General features: G+C 35.3%; 5 protein-coding genes across 8 annotated transcripts; 3 read left to right on the top strand and 2 right to left on the bottom strand.

Annotated features, from left to right (window-relative positions):
- Window positions 198-5,129, top strand: LOC105177672 (peptidyl-prolyl cis-trans isomerase CYP40). Of its 4 annotated transcripts, none has more exons than XM_011100899.2 (10): window positions 198-344; window positions 594-877; window positions 1,593-2,093; window positions 2,349-2,436; window positions 2,545-2,597; window positions 3,817-3,921; window positions 4,225-4,300; window positions 4,593-4,630; window positions 4,708-4,780; window positions 4,877-5,128. In XM_011100899.2, the coding sequence occupies exons 2-9, from the start codon at window positions 707-709 to the stop codon at window positions 4,759-4,761; spliced, it is 1,086 nt and encodes a 361-aa protein (XP_011099201.1). In that variant the 5' UTR covers window positions 198-344; window positions 594-706; the 3' UTR covers window positions 4,762-4,780; window positions 4,877-5,128. The 4 variants fall into 4 exon arrangements, with proteins under 4 accessions (XP_011099201.1, XP_011099200.1, XP_011099199.1 ...); XM_011100898.2 differs by lacking the exon at window positions 198-344 and adding an exon at window positions 351-491; XM_011100897.2 differs by lacking the exon at window positions 198-344 and having other exon boundaries at window positions 351-877.
- LOC105177671 (patatin-like protein 2) lies at window positions 7,857-10,026 on the bottom strand. The gene is made up of 6 exons (XM_011100896.2): window positions 9,558-10,026; window positions 9,296-9,477; window positions 9,028-9,211; window positions 8,756-8,917; window positions 8,338-8,640; window positions 7,857-8,251 (listed from the first exon to the last, which is right to left on the bottom strand). Exons 1-6 carry the CDS (start codon window positions 9,738-9,740, stop codon window positions 8,015-8,017), a joined length of 1,251 nt encoding a protein of 416 aa, XP_011099198.1. The 5' UTR covers window positions 9,741-10,026; the 3' UTR covers window positions 7,857-8,014.
- On the bottom strand, window positions 11,120-13,548 carry LOC105177670 (patatin-like protein 2). Its single transcript, XM_011100895.2, has 7 exons — window positions 13,287-13,548; window positions 13,023-13,204; window positions 12,737-12,920; window positions 12,497-12,658; window positions 11,955-12,257; window positions 11,543-11,755; window positions 11,120-11,277 (listed from the first exon to the last, which is right to left on the bottom strand). Exons 1-7 carry the CDS (start codon window positions 13,467-13,469, stop codon window positions 11,203-11,205), a joined length of 1,302 nt encoding a protein of 433 aa, XP_011099197.1. The 5' UTR covers window positions 13,470-13,548; the 3' UTR covers window positions 11,120-11,202.
- LOC105177669 (phosphoglycerate mutase-like protein 4) lies at window positions 16,651-19,991 on the top strand. Its single transcript, XM_011100894.2, has 7 exons — window positions 16,651-16,886; window positions 17,138-17,267; window positions 17,679-17,729; window positions 17,812-17,922; window positions 18,769-18,900; window positions 19,423-19,498; window positions 19,565-19,991. The coding sequence occupies exons 1-7, from the start codon at window positions 16,708-16,710 to the stop codon at window positions 19,783-19,785; spliced, it is 900 nt and encodes a 299-aa protein (XP_011099196.1). The 5' UTR covers window positions 16,651-16,707; the 3' UTR covers window positions 19,786-19,991.
- LOC105177668 (phosphoglycerate mutase-like protein 4) lies at window positions 21,220-24,131 on the top strand. The gene is made up of 7 exons (XM_011100892.2): window positions 21,220-21,379; window positions 21,605-21,725; window positions 22,107-22,157; window positions 22,237-22,347; window positions 23,211-23,342; window positions 23,455-23,530; window positions 23,607-24,131. Exons 1-7 carry the CDS (start codon window positions 21,366-21,368, stop codon window positions 23,828-23,830), a joined length of 729 nt encoding a protein of 242 aa, XP_011099194.1. The 5' UTR covers window positions 21,220-21,365; the 3' UTR covers window positions 23,831-24,131.

Below are 26,733 nucleotides of genomic sequence, written 5' to 3'. Positions count from 1 at the left end.
TGTGTTATTCAGCCAAACAATCAAAATAAACATAAACATAATTAGTATATAATTTATTTTATTTTATTTTTTAAATAACTTATATCGGAAAGTACACATGTTATTATTATTGAATTTAATATTAATTTTCAGAAATATCGTAAATATGGATTAAAAAGGGGGAAAAATAAAGAAAAAGAAAAAGAAAAAGAAAGGAGGTGCAGTAATTGGTGCGTTCATGGTACAGGAGGAGGCGCCTACTCTCCCGCAGAATTGCAGTGCGTGGGCTACGTGACAAACGCCATGATCACGTACGGACAGCGACATTTCAGCCCCGCATATATAGACATTTCCCGAAATTGTTTGTACGTATAGCTGTCCAAGATTGTACCTTTCTCTTGTATGTACCCGCTACTCTACTACTAATGGCACACACAACACGAACACAAGTCCCTTCCCATTCTGCGCCTCGCCAATTTCCATTCTGCACCAAGCACTGAGCGCAAACCCTTGTAAAACCTCCTGCCAACACAAAGAATGTTTGCCTTCCCTTTTTTCTTTTCTGCTTTTCATCTCCCATGACTGAACTCTTTTGCTTTTCATTGATCTGGCAGCTCGCGTTTACTGTGGGGGGTCTCGGCGTCAACTTCATCCGGGGGGAGGTTGTTAGTGTGTGTTTTTGCTTTAGAAGGGATTTGGGATTTTGGGTTTGTTCGTTTCCGTGAGAATGGTGAATCCTAGGTGCTATTTGGATATCAGTATTGGAGGAGAAATGGAGGGGAGAATAGTGGTGGAGTTATACAAAGATGTGGTGCCTAAAACTGCTGAGAATTTTAGAGCTCTCTGTACTGGGGAGAAGGGCATCAGCCCTCACACTGGCCGTCCCCTCCATTACAAGGTTTATTTGATGAACACACTCACGAACAGTCAGATGTCTGCATTTCTCGATTAGAATCTAAATGCATTTTGTTATGGGTTTGTTGTGTTATTATGTTTTTCTTCGTCTTTTGCATTTGGTTTTGTCTATGTGCGTGTTGTATAGTTGAAGGTTCAGATGTCACTTCTGGGAACTGTTGAATATAACCCACTTATTTGCTTGATTCCTGTTTGCATGAGTTTTCTCGTCATGGCAGTGGATGCACCCTATGCCTTGGAGTCAAAGGCACTGTAAAAGCAGTTGAAAAGTACTTTTGTTCTGTGGAAAATCATAGAGAAATCGGAATGCACAGTTGCCAGCAATTGTTTCTAGAATGGATTTGGAATTGTTTTTTTCTCCTGTATTATTGGAATTTTAGTAGTTAAACGTTGTTTAAATTCTCTGTTCCACCAACGAGTTGAAGGATTTCACCATCTTTTTTGTTTCTTATAAATCAGTAGAAGAGTTTAAATATGGATGACTTTGTATGCTTTCAACCAAAACGATTGTAAACTTGTTACAGATGTATGGTTGATAGTCATGATTATAGAACATGTGAATCTTCAATGTGCCTTTGTAATCCATATAGCCTTTGAAAATGTGTGCTCCAGACTTGGTCAAGACATTATGTCATTTTACTTCCAGTTAAATTTCTGATCTCATTCCTTCTCTTGTCTTGATGTGGGTTCAATTACAGGGTTCACACTTTAATCGTATTGTCAAAGGGTTTATGATCCAAGGGGGTGATATATCTGATGGACATGGAGTGGCTGGAGAATCCATTTATGGAGTGAAATTTGAAGATGAAAATTTTGAGCTCAAACACTCAAGGAAAGGGATGCTATCAATGGCTAACTCTGGTCCAAATACCAACGGGTCTCAATTTTTCATTGTTACAACCCAGGCTACTCACCTGGATGGAAAGCATGTTGTCTTTGGTAAGGTGATCAGAGGATTAGGGGTGGTTCGTGCAATTGAGTATGTTTCAACAATAGACAACTGCTGTCCCACCATCGATGTTGTGGTCATTGACTGTGGAGAAATTCCTGAGGGCGCAGATGATGGGACAATTAATTTCTTTAGAGATGGTGATTTATACCCTGATTGGCCAATGGATCTTGATCCCAAACCCAATGATGTCATTTGGATGATTACTGCTGTAGACTCCATCAAAGTCTTGGGAAATGAGTGGTACAAGGTAGTCAATTACTTTGTAATAAGCTTTTTCGTGCTATCGGCTCCAAGTTTTCCTGCAATGGATGGCTTGTTTTCTTACTCATGAACAAGAGTATTATGACTCATAGACTGTAATATTTTCAACAGTAAATAAAATCAGTACTTAATTTATTTTCTTCAAATGGCATATAAAGGCATGAAAACGATTTGTATGCCAGGAATGCATAATCTAGTTTGCAACACATTTATTATATCGTTGTTCTTTTTGCATATGTAGAAGCATGAGTACAAGATGGCAATAAGAAAGTATCGTAAGGCCCTCAAATATCTGGATTCATGCTGGGAGATGAAAGACATTGATCAAGGTGTACCTAGTATTTATTGCAGAGTCCTGATTTTAAGAATGTTTAATGACTGAATATGGATGAAGTAGTTGCATTAGTCTCATTGCAGCATACACATGTTTTGTGCAGTGCAGTGCGATTCTCTGAGGAAAACAAAGTCTCAAATCCTAACGAATAGTTCAGTAAGTTATTCTGTTCTCTCACTCTCTCTGAAATGGCTATCAGATTCAATGGACATAGCACCTATATTAGTGATGTTCTAATATGATATGCGCACAAACCAAGTACGAACTCTGTTGATTGAAAGACCAACTAACCAAATGATAACTGGGCTATGTCCAATTCTGAGATTCTGTGAAAAATAGGTTACGTGGATTCTCATTGACATCTCAGTTGATGAACGGCTTGATTTTCTATGACTTCTCTTATTTCATTCTAGATTTATCTTTAATATTTGTGTGAACTTGCTTATCTTCCCATCAAAGCTGCAGAAAGCCTCTCATGCTGTTCTGTACAGAGAACATAAAAACTCTTTTCTGTTTTTAAACCATTAATATGAGTAACAATATTGTACTGCAGTCTACATTTTCATATTTTCATTCCATGAATTGAGTCACTGGGTCCTAGAATAGCTAGACATATAAAAAGTTATGTGTCTGCATCAATTCTCCTTAATTAGATTTTGAAGCATCGTATCCTTTTCTTTTCCTTTGACACCCCACCTGATTTTACAGGTTATCTAAGTTTCAAGTTTTAGTGTAAACTATAATGAGCTCCCCTCAAGTTTGACATAATATGAATACCGCCTAATTGTTTAAAAATTTACAAATATAACCCCCCCCCCTGTTTGATGAAATTATGTTTTATTGGATGCAGCTTCGGAATTGTCAACTTTGCCCTTCTATAATTTTTTCTTTTTTTAAAAAAAAATTGTAAAAAAAAGTGGGCCAAAGTGGATGGAAAATTTTGAAAAATTGTAAAAAGCGGCCGTTAAAATTAGGGGATATTAGTAATTTTCTAAACAAGAAGGGACATTGTACCTCAGGGAAGCTTGTTGTAGTTTACCCGAAATTTTATGAGTTCATTGTTGTATAAATTGTAAAATTGTCTTCTTTGTTCTGAAGACATTAATTACTTGTGTCTCAACTGAAAAGTAAGAAAAAACTTCCACCAGTTCACTTATCCAGGTATATCTTTATGGAGCTTATATGCATGTCTTCGCTCTTAGATCATGTGAAAGGCTTATATAGCAGGTGATCAAAGTCATATTAATCACTTTGAATATTCCTTACTGAATTATGTACTGTGTAACTGCTTTATTCACCACTCAATTCTTTCCTTTTAACTTATTCAGGAGTGCTCTTTTGTTGTGCCAAATAACATTTGACCTCCTTGCTTCAGGTCTGCAAGTTGAAGTTAGGAGATCTTAAAGGAGCACTGCTGGATGCAGACTTTGCTATTCGTGATGGAGAAGCTAATGCAAAAGCTTTCTACCGCCAAGGCCAGGTTTTTGTGTCATGTTAATCTAACTATAACATCTACCAACTTTATTTTTCATATTGTAACAATGATACACGGCTTACACCAGCTATCAGTTCCATATCTTAAGCTTGTTTACTGGATGAATTTGTTGTTCCACTAGTATACATACAGTTCAACTCTAGGAAACACTCATGATAAACGAGCAATAGACTCACCAGTTTAGTAGTGTCACATTTTTCTGGTGCACGCGTTTTGCAGTTGCTTCACAATCTTGGTCTTTTGTGGAAAATCATTTTCAGTGGCTAGTTTTTCTTGTATGTCTTTCAGGCATATATGGCACTCAATAACATTGATGCAGCCGTTCACAGTTTTAGCAAAGCATTAGAATTGGAGCCAACTGATGGTATGAAATACATATCATCTTATTTTTGGAGTATGATAAATTTTCTGTTTTCTGGACAATACTTTCTGCCAAAACAATACTTCTTCGTTTTATGCACTGCTGAAAAAAATGTTCTCATAAGCTTTAACCAGTAGAATTTGGGTAGTGACTGGAAAATTAGAAGTGTATGAGACCTAGAAGCCTGAGGCCTTGAGCAACAAAATTTGAATTTGTTTTAACAATTTTTGAATAGATTTATATGCAAATACTTCTATCTGACTGGAAGAAATAAAGGCTTGCTTTTATGTTTTAGGTGGTATTAAGAAAGAGCTATCTATTGCAAAGAAGAAGGTGAGTTTCCAGTTTTACATGAATAATTTGGTGAGCCATGTGTTGAGTACTTTTAAATGTGGTTGCAATTTTAACAGATTGCTGATAGGCGTGAACAGGAGAAAAAAGCTTATTCAAGAATGTTTCAGTAAAAATTGAAGTTTATACATTGTAAGTTGGATTTTTGTTTGATTGTCATTTTCTTGTTTTCTATGTCATACTCTCTTCACAAGCTGATTTGCTATTGACTTTTCATGCTAAATGCAGGCTACAAATGACTTGGTGCCAGTTAAACTCCTTGGCTCATGTCCAAAATGATATTACTTGTCAAGTGAATTGTAAGATTACATTGTACTTGACTCTGAACCTAATTTTGTCATAGTTATGGTGCATAGCACCATAACCATGGAAGGGAACATGACTTCTAGATGTAGGAATAGCTCTGAAAGAGAAAGCATTAAGACCTTTGTGTTGCCAATCATTTAAAGTACTTCGACAACTTCCTTACAAGAAAAGTTCTTATTCGAACGAAAATAGATGATTTCTTTTTCTTGACTAAATTGCTGTAGTTGTTGTTTCTGAACTGCTGTTGTATATTCCTTTTATTAACTCTGGTTGGTGAGTTTGTCTGAGCTTTAGAAAAGCGTCTTTGATTGGTTTGGTGTCCTACTCTGATAGCATGTTCCCCTGTTTTCTTCTTGCTCTTTTCATTGCGAATTGTTTGCTCAGTCATATTCCTTTGGCTTGAAATGTTATGAGGATATATATTCTGCAATCTCCTAAAGGCCAAGTCTCGGCTGTGCTCTGCTGCAAGTTTTTCTTCCTCAGATACCGAAATTCGCCACTCTGCTAGTGAAGTTTGTTCTTTAGCTTTTCTTTTCAGAAAGTCATATTCCTCTTGAGTTAGCTGGACCATGATATTGGCTGTCTCTGAGTTATTGATGTAGTTAAGCGCTTGAGCTGCTGAGATTGCAAAAGCTTCTGCTTCCAGCTGTAAGGCTTCATAAGTGAGTTCCAATGTCTGAAGAGTCTGCCTCTTGAGCCGTAAGACTAATTTCAGCTTTGATCTCCTTCTGCGCTTTTGATCCATTTTCATCTTCAGTTGTTCCATCTCTTCCTGTGCCTTATGCAGAGCTTGATTTTTGTCATTGATCATCATACGGAATTTCCGTTCTTCCTCCTTTGTAGACTTGATGGACATATCTGTAGTTCCTAGCTGAGCTTGAAGCTCTGAAATGGTAATATTTGCTTTGAAAACTCTGTCTTTTGCACTTGCTAACTCGGCCTGCATCTTTTCAAGCTCATCGATGAGGGGTCGAGAGTCTAGCCATGATTGCATGGCATCATCTTTAGCCTGTCTGAGATCTTCTTTCATCTTTTCCAGTTCTGCTATTTTCACTGTCAATAAGTAGCTGCTATTGGCTTCTGAGCCTCTCATTTTTAATGCCGGGCTACCTACGATATCATCGTTGATCCCCATTTGCTTCCCGAACTGTGTGCTGAGCTCAATTCTTGCATCTGATTTATAGTTTCTTCACTTGTGACTGCATTTAGTTTCTTGTTCCACAAATTTACTCTTGATGAGAACATGTGTCGGTCATTTTCTGAATAACCTGTCATTTGAATTCTTTAATGTCCTTTAAGCTTTGTTATTATAAATGTTCGGTCCATCAATCATTCTTTATGCTAATCATACGGCAGACTGTGTTCCCAACTCTGTTCTCTTGTTTTCTTTAGTACAAGCTTGTGACAGTCTAGCGCCAAAAGTTCATAGATTTATTAAAATATCCACCATGTACTGCCACACCAATCTAATTTCTAGTGTGTAACTGTGATTATCAATAGCCAATAGTCAGCACCAATAGTTTATAAGAAGAGGGAAGAAAAATGATGTACGGAAAGCATCTGATGAAGCACCCATGTTCCATGCAAAAAAACACATGCAAAGTTCTAAAGAGGAGCTTTGAGTAGTAGGAGAATCCTATGATAATCCAGGTTTTTGTTATTGTGGAGACAGGTATCCAGGATTTTGGACATGGTTAGAGGTCTCTGCAAATTCTGTTGAGAGGACATGAAAATCAAGAAAGAAATTGCATGTTTATTTAATTGCATACATGGAATAAAAATGATATGCTAATATAGCTCTTAAAATTTTCTGTACCATGCTTGTGTTGTCGTATTTGTGATCTTTTAAGTTTTTATATGGAGTGTATGGCACGAGACATGACTGTGTAACATATTTTTCTATATGCGAGAATAAGCACAAAATGCATGTTTAGTCCTATTAAACAGCCCTAGTATCACTTTTAGTAGCGTATCTACTAAACATGTTCTAAATATATATGCATCATACGTATATGTACTGTATACGTACGCATTGGTAATTGATTTATAGAGAGTAATCATATCATAAAAAGTATCATGCTCAATATGATTTTATTGACTATCGTATTGTAAAATATTAAATTCAGAAAAATATTCAAGTGAAATTAGACAAGGTTATAATATTATTTCAACCAATTTTGTTGAATTGTCTTTGTTTCGTATTTTTGCTTTGGAAAAAAGTTGTGGCATCCGACTTTCAATAGACATTTCCATTTTGGTTCGTCTTTTATGGCCTAATTGATAACCTAATTTTGGTTGAAAATGCATATTGGGTAAGACATGAAGAACATGGGAGTTGTTCCCTTTAGATGAAATGCATTTGTACCGTCTTCTCCAAACATTCCATTATTGAAAATTGATTGAGAAAACTTAAAAAGTGGGAATACAGTGTTTGGTAAAATAACAACTTGGAACTATTACTGCATAGATCAAAATACCCATCATATTAATTTTTGGGAGGTATCTTGCAATATTACTGAATTCTAGTGCGGAAAATAGATGTAAAAGAAAAACGAAACTAAAAATAGAATATCTAAGAAAAAGTTTCGTATTTGGTTAGAATGGGAAAGTAAAAGTGAATGCATATAAATTTGTTTTAGAACTCCAATTTGTTTCTGTCCATTGGATGGAAAAGTGAATATATAAATTAGAAACACAAAAAATTCCCCTCCAACATTTTTCCTTCTCCTACTAAAATATTTCGTTCTTGTTCTTGCTTTGTGCATACTTCTATTGATATATTTCTAATATTGAATCGTTGGTTTCCTAGTGCTAAATAAGGAGATATTGTTAATCGATATAATTATAAAAATTAAATTTTTCCCTTTTATTTTATTTTTTTCATATTAAACTCGGAAAAATATTCAAAACGTACTTTCATTTCGACCATACCAAATAATTCTACAAAAATATATTATTCTCTCCCGTGACAAACAAAATTCATTTTTTTTCCCGCACTCTGACTTTATTATGTAGTATAGGTGTTGAATGAAATACATTAAGAATCAAATTAAGTGGATGTTAATTATGTGGAACAACTTTCTTCCGGGACTTCTTCTCATGGGCTAGCAGCTTTGCAAAGCGGGCCAAAGCTTGCTCGTTTGTGCCTACCCCTTTAACCGGCTCCTGCCTGCCCGTATCCAAATTCACTCGACAAACCTGTTTCTTCAGCAGCAATTTACCTATATTGGCAAGTCTCTGCATATTCTGTGTGGTTGAGATATCAACAGATGCTGCCTCCCCAGACAACATATCCTCCTACATTTTCAAAACAAAAAAAGTTATTCGAAAAGATGGCATAAATTCGTGACATGATCATGATTCTTGATTCTTCTTCTGTATACCTCAATACGAAGGTAATTCTTTTCGTTGCCAAAGGACTGGAAAAAGGTCGAGACATGGATATCGACTATGTCAGAACTAGCGTCTCCATAAATATCGATCAGTGGGGTGGATCCCTTGTAGTATAGCCAGCTGAGCAAGCCCCAGTTGGTCGCTTCTCTTGCATTATACTTCTCTTCATGTTTGGGCGTGCCGGTGCCTAATGACAGCACCAGCATCCTGCTGCTGTCCATCGGCTGCATGTTCATTAGTTCAAAGTTCCCCCCCAAGATTTCTCTGGAAATCTGTACAATGGCCATTAAGGTCTGGAAAAATTCAATTGGTCAGTTCGGTGTGCTATTCTACAATGAAATAAGAGACAAGAAAACTAGTTTGGATTTCATGTCCCGTACGCATGATGACACGTAACAGGCCACTCACTGGATTGTTTGCAGCAACCCCTCCATCGATGAGATCAAAGGTTCGCCTTTTTCCCTTTGCGTCTTTGGTCTCAAAAAAGTGAGGCGGGAGATAAGTAGGAGCAGCAGAGGTCCCCAGGCAGATGTCTGACATTAGAGCATTCTTGGAAACATCTGCCTTTCCCTGTTCCAGGTTTCACACAAGTTTATAAGTATATGTAACAACAAATATGCAGTTGAAAAGATGATCATGATTTGAGTATTATAATATGTGTTGTGTTCAATGGATTTTACCTCTTTGGTGGTGAAGATAATAGGTTGCAGGTGCTTGAGATCAAATGTGGGGATCACTACATTCGTCAACGTCTGGCTCACTGTCACATTGCCTAGCAGTTTCCGAATCAATGATTTCAGGTACTTCCCATCATACTTTGGGCCGCCAAGCAAATTCGCAATGATGTTCACAAAGTTGTTTCGGCTGATGAAGATACAACATTTGTGATCAGTGCTTGCTCGTTCAACAAAAGGATGAGGACAAACGAAATCATTAGTTTAAACTCACCGACTCGCTGGGAAGATTTTGGGACAGTGCTCGAAATAGAACCTAGTGAGATTTTTGGCAGCATACAGTGGCCGATTATCATTACCGGGAGCAGCCAGCATAGCGGTAAGCAGACCGCCTGTGCTAGTTCCCGCAATTAGATCAAAATAATCTGCAATTCTTGCATTCGGACCATCTATTTCCTGTCACGAATCAGACATCAGAAACTGACAAAGCAACTGACATCAGACAGCCAAGAAACGTGTAGAATGCGGTTGATTACCTGGAGTTTGGATTCAAGGTGGGCTAGAACTGTTCCAGGGATGATCCCTCTTATGCCGCCTCCATCAATACTCAACACCGTCGCCATTCTTCCCTTTATTTGAGCATTAGAAAGCATCGGCAATAGTAGAAACTGGAGAGCTGCAAGCAAATCCAGAGCAAGAAAGACAGCCCTTTTGACCATTTTTTCTCAACAGTTGGACGATGTGAGGTACAACACCAATCGCAACACGAATCTATCAACGACCACTCTATTTACAGACTGCAGGTGTTAACTTTAATGTTTCAGATTTCGAACTTTTATGGGATGCTGGTGCTGTTTTACGAGATGTGTGTGTGAATTTTACAGTAGTTTCTTACGTTGTTGTGTTTGATAAACAAAATGTAAAAATTCTGGTGATCTTTGTGTGTGTTTATAGTAAAGTGTTGTGTTGTATTGATGTACAACAACCAATGTAGTTCGTGTTTGAGTCGTTTATTTCTGACTGTGATGAGCAATCTGCGCTTAACTGCCTCTGTACCAAAATTAGATATTAATTCCTTTCAAAGCTGACCTCAGACATGAATGCAAGAATAACGGTTGTAAGAACCTGACAAAAATAATTTATTTTGTTTTATAAACATATCCAACGCGTGTGCAATAATAATTAATTTATTAAATAGTTTTATAAAATTGTATTAAAGAACCCGACAAAAAGGAGGGGAAAATAAAAATTAAATAAAAAATAAACATTATGTTCAGTTTTGTTTCTGGAGTGTTTTGTTTTGTATTTTGGAGATAGAGAGAGAAAAATAGAGATAAATAAGTGTGTGTTGAAGATAGAGTGTATATTTGGATTTATTTTTAGAGGTAATTTAAAATATTTTAAAATACGTGGTGCATGTCTGTTGTTGGAATTCGGGAGACAAAAGTCACTGTTCATTGTCAGATCATGTCTCTTTTATATATTTTTTATATATAAATATATATAAATATTGTATGTTTAATGTTGTATTTTTTGAAGACAAAAATAACTTATAATTGTCAAATCATATTTTTTTTATATTATATTTATATATATGTGTGTATATATCTATTATATATAAAAAGTTCAAAAATTAAAAAATACATAAACAAGATGTGAAGATAAACAGACAAACATAAAATGTGTTTTATCTTATTTTGAAGATTATCTAAAAATGAAACCAAACATGGTGATAATTTTTTTAACTGCATATGATAGTGGAAACCTGAAAGTTGAAGGGTGGCAGGAAAAAGAAAAGAAAAGAAAATGACCCACGAGAAACAACCAAACTCTCCCCTCTTCGGACTTCAATTATTAAAAGTTCAGATAAATGGTCCCTTGTGCACGACATGACAATTATTCTCATTTATATTTGAACGTTATGCGCCCCATTCTCTTCGATTAGGACTATTTGGTTGCTTCTAACATCCTCAGCCTTCAATGTGGATGGTTATAATCCGCGACACTCCAAAAACTTATTTGTTACTATATATTAGATATTGCATTCACAATTTAAAGGGAAACAAAATAAAATCATAAATACTTCAAGTAAGGTATCTCATATATTTCAAATGCTTCTTTATATATTTGATAAAGAAAACAACCACCAACAATTTTGTAGATAAACATAGTATCCTGTATCTAAGTCATCATGTTGTGCTCGTATCTATCCACACCTAAGTTGGACACCAGGGGGCAAAGGTGGTAGGCCGGCGACTGTAGAATGGTACAAGATTATTGTTAAAATCCCGAACAATTGGGGATTAAATCCCGACATTATCAAACAAACGTTACAATAGTAGCTGAATGAATAAGTTATTCTTAGTCATTACATATATATAAGTTGAGTTCCTATCTTGAATCATTATTCTCCACAAATTTATTAATTAAACCAAAAAATATTGCAATGATGTGAAAATATGGTAGCAGGTGCAGGCAAACTCCTCCAGTGTGTGATGTATGTATACTTCTAACTTCCTACCCGGAGTTTCCTTTCATCAGAGAGAAGCTTGGCAAACCGGGCCAGAGCTTGTTCATTGGTTCCCTCTCCGTGAACTGGCTCCGGCCTGCCCGTCTCCAGGTTCACCCTCGAAACCGGCTTCTTCAGCAGGCTCTCCCCTATCTGCACAAGCGTCTGCATATTCTTGATAGTTGAAATATCAAGAGATGATGCATCCCCAGCCAACCTGTCCTCCTTTATTTCATCCAAATGCCCCAAAACGAATAAAATATTTTAGAATGTAGAATATTTCTGGTCGTAAATGTTGCACCTCCTATTTCATTTAATATTTATCTGTCTCGTGAATAAAATATTTCCTTAAATATGTAAATAATGCTTATATGTTAAATAAAATACGAGATGAACTGTATTCAAAAAATCTGGGTTGGTTTACCTGAATACGAAGGTAGTTTTGTTCGTTGCGGAGGGACTGGAAAAGGGTGGAGACATGAATATCGACCATGTCGGAGCTAGCATCCCCATAAATATCGAGCAACGGTGTGGCTCCGTTGTTGTATACCCAGCCGAGCAAGCCCCATTTGGCAGCGTCCCCCGCGTTATATTTCTCTTCCAGTTGGGCTAAGCCGGTGCCCAACGACAGCACCAGCATCCTGTTGCTGTCCATCGGTTGCATGTCGACTAGTTCAAATTTGCCCAGCAGTATTTCTTTGGAAATGTGTGTTATGGCCATTAGAGTCTGTCATAACACAATCAAGACTCAAATCAGATTCTTTTCTCCTATAAACAACATAACAATCTTTGGAGGGTTCTAATATCAGTCTGAATCTTCTAATATAAATTGGTATAACTGCACTGATATAATTGTATATAATTTCATGCTTGCATGTATAAAGTTTTATACACGTAGTACGTATAAACAATAGTGCAGTACGAGATGTAAGCGTAGGTCCAGATTGATCGTAACAAGCTACTCACAGGATTGTTGGCGGCAACCCCTCCATCAACAAGATCAAAAGATCGCCTTTTCCCATCCGAATCTTGAGTTTCAAAGTAGTGAGGTGGGAGATAAGTTGGAGCAGCAGAGGTGCCCAGGCAGACATCTGATAGCAGAGCATTCTTGGAAACATTTGCCTTTCCCTGTTCGAAATTCAAACAGAATCATCAAGATTGTCTATTCCCACTAATAAAAGATTGATAATCATGATCAATACGTACATCTTTGGTTGTGAAGATAATAGGTTGAAGCCGCTTGAGATCAAACGTTGGAATCACCACATTTGTCAAAGTCTGGCTCACTTTCACACTGCCTAATAGCTCCTGAACCAGTGATTTCAGGTACTTCCCGTCATACTTTGGCCCGGCAACCAAATTCGTAATCGTGCCCACAAAGTTGTTTCGTCTGTTACCAACATGCGATGTTTGCAATCAGTTCTTCATAATTCAGCAAAGGATTTCAGAAATAAATGAGCAAAACAACATTGTCAGTTTACAAACTTATTACCTGCTCTCTGGGAAGATATTGGGGCAGTGCTCCAAGTAGAAGTTAGTAATGTTACTTGCAGCAAAAACAGGACGATTATCTTTACCAGGAGCAGAGAGCATAGCGGTAATCAGACCGCCTGTGCTTGTTCCTGCTATCACATCAAAGTAATCTGCAATTCTTGCATTCGGGCCGTCTAGTTCCTGACAAAAGTTAACGAGAATCAGACACTAAAAACTGACGAAAGATACTGATCACAAGTGGAAACATGGCGCTTATAATTACCTGGAGTTTGGACTCAAGGTGGGCTAGAATCGTGCCGGGGATTATCCCTCTTATGCCACCTCCATCAATACTCAACACCGTCACCATTCTTCCCTTGGTTTGAGCATTAGAAAGTGCTGGAAATAGTAGGAACTGGAGAGCTGTAAGCAAATTCAGAGCAAGAAACAGAGCCCTTTTCTCCATTTCACCTCTACAGTATGATGATACTTTGCAAGAATTGATGAGATTTCTGACGACCCAGAAAGGTGAATGCCGACTCAGTTTATAGCAACTGTTTTAGGGCAGTACTGTACTAGTCGTCAGATCAGTAATTTTTTATACTTTTTCTTTTAATTTTCCTGATGAGCAGTAAGGTGTTGATGAGTTCACGGGTGAATTTTCATGTTCCTTGTCGTCTCCTGTAGACCGCAACTGTCAATATTGTCTAATTTGTGAAACTAAACATGTCATGTCGTAATCTTGGTCGCTGCTTTACTGATAAAATAATGTGTAGGGATAAGAGTTTAAGATGGCTTTCTCAGGACCAGAATGTAGAAAAGAGGCTACATTGCTTTTTTGGTTGCATTTTTGTCCCATGTTTTATGATTGGTTTTTTTCATCTCAAAATTATTAAAGGGTTCGCAAAGTTAGTTCCATAAGTTTATTTTGTTGAGTGCAAGGGCAAAATTTGTTAATCTTTGGTGAATAAATTGTTTGTTTAGTCCATAAAGAATGAGAGCGTGCTTTTCTGGCTCCATTATTTATGGGATTTTTGTTTTTTTTTTATATCAAAATTATTAAAAAAAAATTGCAAATTTAGTGATAGAACTTCATTTCTGTGAATTTTGAACGGCAAAAGTTGTTTTATGTTAGACACATAAGATGGCTTTGTGTCTGTTTTATCTCTAGTTACTAATATAAAAATATGGATGCTAAATTATATTTTTTTATTTTTTTGTTAATTTTCAAATATATATATACACACACACTGGTGCAATTTTATCCCAAAAAAACTTGTGAGATTAATAATAATTCATGCAATGTCATCCTTCTTACTTACTCTCCAGTTTGTATAAGTATTTTGGTGGGGAAAAAATAAAAGAAAGAAAGAAAGGAAATACTATGGAATAACAAATGATGAGATCCTAATTGTAATTTTCTAAATGTTGGGGGGCTAATATGTAATTAAATTAAACATCAGGAAAGGCCACTTTAATCATCTTTTTTTCTAACCCCGTGTGCTCTTAGAATCAAACATATATAGAATTAAAATCTTGAATTCTTTTAGGCTTATGTTTGTTCGTTCTATGTGCATTATTTTACTAGTCAAAATTCCTATACCAACAACTTTGCATTAAAGAAGAAGGAGACGAAAATTAGTTATCAACCAAATTAGCCAAAAAATAATAATAATAATCATAAATTGCATTGACTTAAAATCACAATTGTTGACCATTGGCAGTCGGACAGAAGCTTCGGTTTGTTCAATAATGGTCTGCAATGTGAATTGGGCCTAACTGAGTTGACCGATTAATATATAGAGTCAATTCCGGAAAGAGAAAGTCTGCGCTACCAAATCGGAATAGTCTCAACTCCAATCTACAGAAGCTTTCCTTCCAACAACAGTGAGAAGGCGCGTGTTCTAATGTCTTTGGTTTCAAAATTTATTGATGTTATTCTATTTTTATATTGTTTATATATTATATATTAATTATTTGATATGCTGAATAGTATATAATTATTGATAATTATTAAATATAAATATTTAATATTAATAATTATAATTAATTTATTTAAAAAGAATAATAATTCATCATTTTTGCTTTAAAATATATATATTAGAAAAGGTATGCTTTGTGATTCTAAAAATTAATTATAACTGATTTATTCAAAAAAATAATAATTTATCATTTTTACTTTTATATATATATATATATAAAAAGGTGTGCTTTGTACAACTTAGAATTCTAAGGTACAACCAAGAAAAAATTACATACATGCCTATTTCAACATTACACCTTGAATATTTGTACCTACAGATATCAAGATTTAGACTGTTTGTCATGTAAATATTCAAACAAGTTCGATTTTGATCTTATAATATTAGATCTATACGGTAGATTTTCTTTCAAATTTACAATGTTCAATCTTATATCTCGTCTCAATGAGAAAAAATACGATCGAATAAGTTTAAGTGCAACAAAAATAATAATTTTTTAATGTGTACTTAGACGTTAGATGAAAAAGAATAATAATGTAATGAGTATTGTTTTTTTTTTTTTTCCACACAAATAAGTACAATTTTGTTCTTGCTCTTAAGATGGAGAGTGTGTTTATTATAATGTGTATTTGTCTCATTCAGTATAAATTACAATAATATCAATTTATTGATCGAATTGATGTGTTTTTTTTTTTAAATTTATTAATAATGATGTAATATTTCATTTTCATAGAAACTAAATGGAGAGAGTGTTCCAAGGTCTGGAGGGGCAGATCATCATTCATTTAAGTCAAGAAACGCGTTTTCTCTTGCTTGGGTGGAGAACGTAACACCAAAAGCGTGTCCACAAGACCAGAAAAATGCCTCTGCCATAACCTTATTCAACTTTCATCATTTTCCTTTTTTCATGTTCTAATTTCCTTACTATCAGCGTGAGCGACAAGACACACTCATAGTCTGTGTACAAATATATAAATATATTAAAATGAAAAAATAAATACTTATAATAGAATGGACAATAATTTAAATGTTAATTTATAATTAATTGATTGATCAAAATAATTAATCTTGTACTGAATCAGACATAATAAAATTAATGTAAAATTAGATTATTATCATGATCTTGAATTTTCATACTACAACATATTTATTGTGTTTGGTGCAGTTTGGAATCAATACTAAATATATAATTCATCAGTCGTAAATTGGTGTCTCAATTATTTTGATATGTTAATTTTAATATTTATTTTATTTATTAAAATTTCATCCATCCATCTAAATTTTCACTATTTCATTATCTATCCTTATAACGATGAAAATATACGTCATCACATGTATTAACGAGTGAATATGTATAGAGGTACATATGAATTTTTTTCTCAATTTTTTTGTTATTATTATCAAATGCGGTGAATTTTGTTTAATAAAGAAATTTATTTATTAGATAGAAGCAAATTTTAACAGTATTAGATATAATTTTTCAAATTTCAAAGAATTTATATGTAATTGTAACAAATTTTATATGAGGAAAGTATAGTAATTCGAGTTATTTATATCTAACAATTTAATGATGCGTAATTAGTAATTATATTTAAATAAACAAAAGAATAATAAACATGGGATTGAAGTTCCAAAACCGGGTTTCCGTAATGGCCCGGCCGGCCCGTAAATGTAAAACAACTGAACTGGAAACAGGCCCGAGAAGAGCTCGATTCGCATGCCATGAGCTCAGTAGGCCTCACTAGCGTAAAATCTCCGCCTCAGCGCCATTCCTCCCCTTCTCCGCCATTGCCCATTAATCGCCGTCACTTCAACTCGCTGCTCTTCAAGAGCCAGAAAATCTTTCAGCCAGTCTGCCTTAGCTTGATCCTCCTCGATTTCATGGCTGACTCCGACACCAGGTCCGAATTCACGCTTTCTTTTGTTTTGCGTAAATGGTGATTTCTTCAGTTTCAATGGTCAATAGTTGCTTGTATATATCTCTGACAATTATACTGGCAAGTACCCAAGAATGCATTTTTCTTTCCGGCCCTAGATTTTGTCTTTGGTTCGATTGGAATAGCTCGAGTCCCAGAAAATTGGAAATCGAGAATTTGGATTTCAGTTGATAGTTTGGCCGGATTAAGACTGCTTGACGTTCGATGTCTTTCAGGGCTTCTGTTTTACCTCAATCTGAGTGTGATGAAAATGGTGGAACGATTGAAACTGTTGGACGGAACTACGCGGAGATTATTGTGATTCGTCACGGTGAAACGGAATGGAATGCTGATCGCAGAATCCAGGTCTTATTGCCTTCATTTCTTTGTTGATTTTCTGCGTCTGTACGCACGAAAAATGAAGCTGCAGTTTCGTTAAGATTATTCCTATTGTTAAATTTGAATTAGAACTCATTACCATGCTTTACACCAGCCTCAGGGTTTTCAAATGTTTGGCAATATTTATTCCTGGGATTCATTTGAAAATAGAAAATATTTTTAGAGAGAGAGAGAGAGAGAGTTTGTATTTCGCTTGATGATACTTCTATCCAAATTCAAGCATCATTTAGTTTTCCAGACGTGCGGGAATGCATGTTCTTGTTATGAAATATAAATAACCTGTTTGTACCACTTCTATGTAATTTTTCCATGGCACATAAGCAGTAAATGACTATTAGTGGATAATTGTTTCACTGATATTGTCTTTGTTTTGATTAGGGGCACCTAGATGTAAACTTGAATGATGTTGGGAGACAGCAAGCAGCTGCGGTATGTCATGATTCTTGAACTTTCTGGTATCTTGATGGTTTTTGGCATGGTATGCTTTAGAATTTGTTATTTCTTGCTCAAGGTGGCTGACCGGCTTTCAAGGGAGCCTAAAATTTCTGCAGTATATTCATCAGACTTAAAGCGAGCATTTGACACTGCTAAGATAATAGCAAAAAGCTGTGGGGTACTTGAGGTATGATATAAGGATCAACTTTAGCTGAAATCCATCACTTTTATCTTTTTTAACTGAAGGGTAGATAATCAACCACTTGTTTCGACAGCCATTCATTAGCCTGGAAAAGTCAAACATATTTTACTTGTTAATATTTACAGCATTTACGAATATTTATAGACAAGAACTTGAATTTTGGAGCTCATTGCCATAATTTCCCATTTGAGTCTCTCATACTGTCAAAATTTCACTGCTCAACTTGGATTGTTGCTGGCAAACCAGATCCCATGTAAAGAGCGTCTTACGTAGTTATTTTCTCACCTTTTCTTTTCCAAATTTTCTCATTGAGGCTTTGATATCCTTTCTATCCAAGTTTGATCTCTCTGTTCTGTCTTTTATCTCAACATGTTTCCCTTTTTAGGTTATATTATATAATCAGGTTCTAATACTTCTGCTGATAATATGTAAGAGGCAGAAGGAGTTTGATTTTTCCAGCAGAAAATAACTGGAGTACTTTGTAACGTCATCTATGATCTGTCTAAATGTTAACCAGGCTTACGTTATTATTATTTTTATTTTTTTGGCTTTAATTCTTTTGTATGCTACTTTGCATATGTTTGCTTCTGAGTTTTTCTCTTTTTCCCCTCTCTCTGATGTTGCACTTTCAGATGCCATAATTAAAAGGTTTGATGCATGTTTTTGTTCAAGAGATCCATTATTACATAAAGGGCACACCTTTTGATAATGGAAAACATCTTCGACCTATTCAACATGACTAGCATTACATGTGAACACACATGTATTTCTCCAAATGTGACAATTGTTACTAGTAGCGTTTCATCCTGAATGTTGTGTTGTTTCCATCAGGTGATTAAAGACCCAGACTTACGGGAAAGACATCTTGGGGACCTTCAAGGCATTATCTTTCATGAGGCTGCCAAGGTTAATCCAGAGGCTCACAAAGCATTTGTATCTAACCAAAAGGATCAAGAAATTCCAGTATGTTCCCTCTCCCTCTCTGAGCAAAGTATTTTGTTGCCTCTGTCTATGTCCCTATTTACATAGTAACTGCTAAAAGCCAGCATATATAAAGCTGCATCAAGAAGTATTTCTGATATATTACCTGTACTTATCTTTCGAAATCTCATGAAATTAGCTAGTGGCATCCTTTAATAAACTATGGATCACAAGAATGTTACTGTGGCTGTGCTATAACCAAGTTTCTACTGCTATATTCACTATATATGGTTATTTGAAGTCAGTAAATCCAAAATGAGCACGAATTTGCTGCCTGTTCAGTCTGGCCCAGCTTGCAGGTCACTTATGGGCAGACCATCTGAGCAACGAGTTCTGTGGCAATCAATACACCATTTCTTGTTTGCATAAATACAAGAAAAACCATTACAGTGCTTATGCCTCACGCCGCGTGCTTGGACAGTAGTTACTTAAGTCAGTCTCTTCTAGAGTGAAATCTATTTCTGGGATGTTTCCATATCTGTAGCTAATCCATAACATATGCAGGGTGGTGGGGAGAGTTTTAGTCAACTGTATGAACGATGCACATCGGCTCTGCAGAGGATCGCAAACAAACACAGAGGTAGTGTTTGCTTAATATAACATGAATACAACTCACAAATCTCATCCAATTTTCATTTTAATGCAGGAGAGAGAGTCGTTGTAGTCTCCCATGGCGGTACCATCAGAGCACTTCACAAAAAGGCTTCTCCGCATAGAGGGCCTAGTGCACGAGTTCTTAATACTTCTGTAAATGTGTTTCATGTGTCTGACAACGAATGGAGCATTAAATCATGGGGTGATGTGAGTCATCTCGACCAGACAGGATTTCTGGAGTCGGGTTTTGGTGGGGACAAACATTCTGGATAGTTAATTGTTGAAAGAAGTATAATTATTTCTACCAGAATGACAAGCCAGTAACTTAGACTCAATAAGATCCATTTTCTCCCTGGATGAACACTTATAGGAAATCACATATATCTTTGTTAAGATCCAAGTATTCCTGTGCTAGTCTAAAACTTATATTTACAACAGTTTGCTTTACTACAGTCTAATTAAGGAGTTCTCCTTACTCATTTCTTGTTGTGTCGTCTGAATGTCGTAATTGTACTTGCATGTGATCGTCATGGCTTGATGTACCTTGAGGAGTTGCATGGTTCACGTACATTGTTGTCTATCAATGCAAGAGATCTGATCTCACAAAATGTGTTTGAACAACCTGAGATGCTTCAGATTCAGGCATCCTGGAACTTTACACTTACAACTTTTACAAACTGATGAGATGGTAGTGGTACCATGATTTACAAAATTTTGGTCTGGTGTTTTCTATGTTACTCTAGTGTCGTGTCAAATTAATATCATTATGTTTGGTTTTGTTTTTAACTTGTTTTTGGTATTTTGTGGAGATAGAGAGAGAAAAACAAAGATAAATAAAAATAAGTTAGAGATAGTGTGTATGTTTGGATTTGTTTTTGAAGATAATATAAAATAAGTATGTTATGTTTGATGTTGGGTAGTGGGGAGACAAAAAATACTGTTCATTGTCAAATCATGTCTTTTTTATATATATTTATATATATATATATATATGTATAAAAATATATATAATTTATTTAGTTGTGAGTGGATTAAAATAAATATTATTTCCTAATTATATATGTATGGAAATGAAAAAAATAATTTATGTAAATACACTTTTAAAAATAATTAAATGCACTCTAATAATGGATTAACAATATTTTTTGTTAGTTGTTCTATTCGAGGTGATAAATTTAAATACATTATTCAAATAATGTAATATATGAATTAACCGTGTAGAATAATTATATTATTTTATATTTTTTAAAATTTTTAATTATTTCAATGATGTAGAAAATATTACGTATAAAATATTAAGTGGTTAAAATAAAATATATTTGTGTTTAAAAATCAAATACTTAGAAACAAGACAAAATACTTAAAAACAAGATAAAAACATGGCAAAACAAGCAATGACAAACATTGCTTCTGTTTTGGGCCATCTCTGAGATGACCCAAAACCGAAAACAAACATAAGGTATATAATTCATAGATATTTTTTTATAGAAAGAACAAGATATATAATTAAATTAAATTGTAATTTAAAAGTGAAATACATACTAGATGAGTTGATATGGTACCATTGTGATAAAAACATCCTTAACCCAAAGTTTCTTGCTGATCATCTCATCCGGAATTACATATGAAATTATTCGCTTAAACTTAATAATAATAATAATAATAATTGATTAATTCACTCAAAAATTATAATAAAAAAGGACGGTTGACTTTGACAATCCTACGGGCCGCAGTCAATGACACGATGACTCCGTCTCCGTCTCTTCCAAAACTGCTGTCGCCTAAACCCGCAGCTCTCTGAAAGCCCGAACAGCTCTAAGCCACTCTGCCTCAGCTTGTGCCTGCGCATTTCCATGGCCGCTTCAAGGTTCGTAGAAAAAACACATTCATATGCACCACATAGATGTTTCATTACATGCTTTATTTCAGTAAGCAGTGGATTCCTTCAGCCCGCACAACCAGGATGCAATGTCTTATGGGCCCTGTAAAACGATTGCAATAGCTTCAGTTCCGCAAAAAAAGGGATCAAGAATTCGAATTTCAGTTGAAATCTGGCTGGAAATAAGAGTTGCTGATGTGTCGTTTTCTTCAGGGATTCTGTACCATCTCAATATGGGAACGGTGGACTGATCGAGACTATCGGCCCTAAATATGCAGAGATTGTTGTAATTCGCCACGGCGAGACGGAATGGAATGCTGATCGCAGAATCCAGGTATTCACTTTCTTCCTTACTTCTCGACGTCAATTCCTTAGGTGCGGCTTATCATGAGTTGGAGCCAAGAAAATGAAAGCAAAAAAAGGAATCAAGAAATAAATTTTGGACTTTGGAGTTTGAATTTGTGGTTTTTTATTAAACCAGCCACCAGCAATAAGATCTTCAAATGTTTACTAACAAATACTGTTACAAGGAAATTAAGTTAAAGAACAAGAATCTAAAAGAACTGCAGCCAGCAGGGCCACTATTGGGAAGTGGATATTCTTGTTAAGAAATTTAATGTAATGATTTTCTGTTGGAAAATTACCATTACAGCATGAACTATAAAACATGATCTGCTAATTTTTGTAGTATGGGCATTCTGTTTGTTTTCTTCAGGGGCAGCTGGATGTGAACTTAAGTGATATTGGGAGGCAGCAAGCGTTTGCGGTGAGTCGTGGTTCTTGCAATCTCTGTTTGTACTCGTTTGTTCATACGTTGATATGATACAAAAATCTGTTATGTCAAGGTGGCTGACCGTCTTTCAAGGGAGCCTAAGATCTCCGCAGTCTATTCATCTGATTTAAAACGAGCATTCGACACTGCCGAGATAATAGCAAAGAGCTGTAGGGTGCTTGAGGTTTGAATCCAATATCAACGTTTAACTTTTAATTACTAATGTGTTGAGTTTTTGGGATGTGTATGGCCTTTTCTCTTCAAGTAAAGGGTTGCATAAATAGCACTTAGTTTGGTAGCCAATCATTTGGCTGGGAAAAACTACAGAAAGTATCTTGCTCATTTTGACAGAAGGAATATATATGTGTTTGGCAAGGGTTTGAATTGGGCTCATTGCCATGTTTTGCTGCTTACATGTACCGAACAGCATTTACACTTACTGCTGCTGCAAGAAGAGCAGCAGCCAGCGGGTGAAAGTAGGTTCCTGGAGTAGCGGTTTGCTTGTGTAATTTATCACCATGATTTCATGCAAAATTATCTGCTTAGTTAGTCCTCTTTTCTGTCTGAGTTCATCTCTTTTCTCTGTTCTGGCCATACAGTTCAACCTGTGCGACATAATTGTATGTTTTTTTTCTGACTTTGAGCATAAGAGGCAATGAGAAGACGATTATTCAGTGGATCAGGAAATTGTAAATTTGTATAGCTTTATGTTCCATCCAAATGATAATCCATTATTCTTAAATGAGGCGTTTTCTTGGCTCTAAATCTTCTGCGGATCACATGTATCAATATGTTTTCTTTTAAACTTTACATTACCTAGATATTTCTTATCTTAATGCCCTACTTAAAACAGTTAAATGCATGTTTTGTCATTGATGAGAGATTTCTATTATGTATGGAGACACCTGCTGGTGATGGAAAACATCTTTCAACCCTGCAGAATCAACCCTGAATCATGTTCATGCATGATCAATACTGTTGATATGACTGATCGTAACAGTATAGCGATAACCTTGCAAGTTGGTTGTTCTCTATTATTGTTCCCAGGTTATTAAAGATCTTGACTTGCGGGAAAGACATTGTGGAGCCCTTCAAGGTGTTCTTTTCCCTGAAGCAGCCAAAATTAATCCAGAGGCTTACAAAGCATTACAATCCGACCAAGATGATCTGGAAATTCCTGTAATCCCTCCCCCCCCCTCCCCCTCGCACATGCACACATAGTACTGTTGCCTAATCCCAATCTCGCCTAGTGAGAAAGCAAGTTATAACATTTGTCAACATGTATGTGTAGGGTGGTGGAGAGAGCTTTAATCAACTATACAATCGTTCTACATCGGCTTTGCAAAGGATCGCAAAGAAACACAGAGGTATTAATTGCTTAATTTGGCATTTACATGAAAAATGACGTGTAATACATGCTAATTTCCAGTTCTAATAATCCAGGAGATAGAGTGGTTGTAGTATCACACGGTGCTGCCATAGAAGCACTTCACAAAAGGGCTTCTCCATCTGAAAACTGCCACGGTAAGGTAAGGAATGCATCCATCAATGTATTTCACTTGTCCGATGAGGACGAATGGAGCATCAAATCGTGGGGCGACGTGAGTCACCTCAAACAGACAGAATTTCTCGAGTCGGTTTTTGGTGGGGATAGAAAGTCTGGATAGTGTTGGAAATATTAAATACTCAATAACCCTCATCTTTAACAATTTAAATTTTTAGATTAAATGGCTGACATTTTTAGGCCGTCCTGCGACTTTACGTAATTACCTATGTTTCCTTGTAGTCGTTTCAAACTGATCCTCCAATAGTTTGCTTCACACTACTTTCTGCTTAAGGAAAAGTTCCCCAGATCCACCGTTGGTTGCGTCTGTTGAGTGTTAGTGATCTCACTTAGCAGCATGTGATAGTGATGGCTTGATTTGAAAAAGATTGCCCGAATCAATTGTTGTCATTCAAAGCATGAGATGCGATCTCAAAATGTGTGTATGAACAATTAATCATGGGATGCTTAAAATTCAGGCATCCTGGAACTTTAGTTTGTGTTTATTAGGTCACAGGTTTTGTACCAGTACATGTGGTCCTCCTCACAATTCCACTCCCACCTCAAGAAATTTGAAAATCTCACCTCCACCCACTGCTGCAACCACAACTAATCTCATCATGAACTTAATTTGGCGGTGCTTGGATGAACTATTGAACTTTTAAAATATCTTATAAAATGAAGACGAGTTTATAAACTATGATGTATTAATATTTTCTTTTAGAAAAAAAACAAGAGTTTATCAGTTTTTCCGAAAAAGTAAACCACTCCCAACTTACTCTTTTTTGTGCATGTTGGTGGATGGTACGTTTCAGAAAATTATTTCAATAGATTGTAAATTTATATAGATAATAAGAAAATAATACAAGATTCACGTGGTTTAAAAAATTTTCTTACATTCACAGTTGTGCGAATCAATTTCATGTGAATTGTAATAAAATGTTATCTATCAATTATCTTGTATCAAAATATAATTCACCCCAGGCCAACTTCAGGCCGAGGGTGCTGCGCAAAAACTTCCGCAAGGTCAAGGTGAAATTGGATCCATGATAAATGAATTTAGTTATATAATATTGGAACAAATTCTACGATTCAACATAAAAATTCTGAGGGTAGCTGATGACTTGGGTGGGTTGGGTTTGGTTGGGGCGAGGAGGTGCGCAAGCAAAAGGGAGCATGCGCGTATAATTTATGGAGACAAGCATAGTCATGTTACCACCATTTAATGTTGTTTAATTATGTTGGACGTTGACAAACTTTTTTCTTTGTTTTTTCCATCTTTTGTTTCGGTCTCTGCATATGATTTTTCACTTTCTCTCTGCTCTCTGCTGCTCAAATTGGGGTCCCTTCATTTTTTTTTATTATTATTTTGCATAAACTGCCCAATATATATAAATTGTTTGCTTCGTATTATAGGAGTCCGATTTTTATTCCCAAACCCGATATAAATTATTATTTAACTCACCTATTTAGGTGGATTTGAATTATTCAACTCAAACAATTTAAATAAATATAATATAATTAATTCATAATTTTATTTATGTCTTGTCACCTAAATAATTCATATGTCAAAGCAACCGAAGCTAACACTATTCCATACTAATAAACACCACAAACGGTCTGCATCATTGCACTCTCTATTCGGCCACAGGTCAACTCCAATATAAAGACAGATTAGCGCCCAAAGAATCTATTGGGTATGCAGATTAATGGACTAGTTCAGTATCTTTTGTAAATTTACAAGATATTAGATTTATATTGTATTAAGGATAAGCTCTAAAGTATTTGAATAAAATAAAATTTATAATATTTTAGTTGATTATATAAATAAATATGATCAAGGAGTTTGTTAATATTTTAAACAATAAGTCCGAAATTTCTTATTTATTTTTAAATGAGCTTATTTTGTCATGACACTCAAATTTAAAATTTCTATTGAACATTGTACCAAATTACAGTCTCAAACATCTTATGAAATATTTTAAAAGTTTATGGATTTACCTCTTAATATTTGATTTGTTTGAAATATTTTAATCTTAACTATAGAAATATTAATATAGAATATGCAAGTCTGAAGTATCATGCGTAACTATCTACGTCATTTGTTTGTTTTTTAACTTACAATGACATAAATATTTATGTATTTATGTGGAGTCGAAGATACTCTACAAGATACATGTCAATGGAATAAAACGAAAATCATTGTAATTGTTTATATACAACTCACACTAGTTACTAGTTGTCGAAAACATTTGATGGAAGTCAAATTTATGAATCCAAACTTATAACGATTTTATAATTATGTATTCAACTTTGGTTATAATCTACCTGTTGGAAAATAACAATAGATATTCATATATTATTTCATAAATAAATCTTGCATACAACTAGACAATTATGTGCACACATATGTTAATCATATAGACACATAATTGTGGATCGAATTAACCTCAAGTAGCGAAAGCATGTTGATCCACATATACGGACCAGTCTCGTTTACAAGCCCGTGCTTTTTATGAATCACGAACATATCGTCTTTTTCGTTGATTCGAGGCCACCCCCCAACATTTTCAAAATTTACCCCACGTTGGGTCTTACTTCAAATCTTGTGCACACCACGAATATACCTTACTCGCCTTGGTGGATCACTATTAGAGTAACCCAACTCATTTACATATCTCAAATCCAAAAAGTTTATGGTGATGCTCCAAGGAAGAACGTAGAAAGAAAGAGAGAGAATTGAAAAGAGTATTGTGATCAACTCATTTTATATCAATTTGTGTTCTTGTGTTGTAATTTTATTACAACCATGTATTCTATTTATAGGTGTACATAACCATATCCCTAAGAAAAGTTCATATCCCAATACATAATTAGAATACTACAAATTCTATCCTAAATAAAGTTTATCCCATATAAATTTTTATCCTCAATATATTTGGAATACTCAAATTCTATTTTAAATATGAATGCATATTGAATAATGGGTCCAGTGACCCGACCCAATATCCAACATCGCCCATCACA

This window comes from Sesamum indicum, linkage group LG15 (genome assembly GCF_000512975.1).
Source record: "Sesamum indicum cultivar Zhongzhi No. 13 linkage group LG15, S_indicum_v1.0, whole genome shotgun sequence".
NCBI lineage: Eukaryota > Viridiplantae > Streptophyta > Magnoliopsida > Lamiales > Pedaliaceae > Sesamum > Sesamum indicum.
Note: the sequence above shows the minus strand (reverse complement) of the source record. Positions and strands in the feature narration are given on the sequence as shown.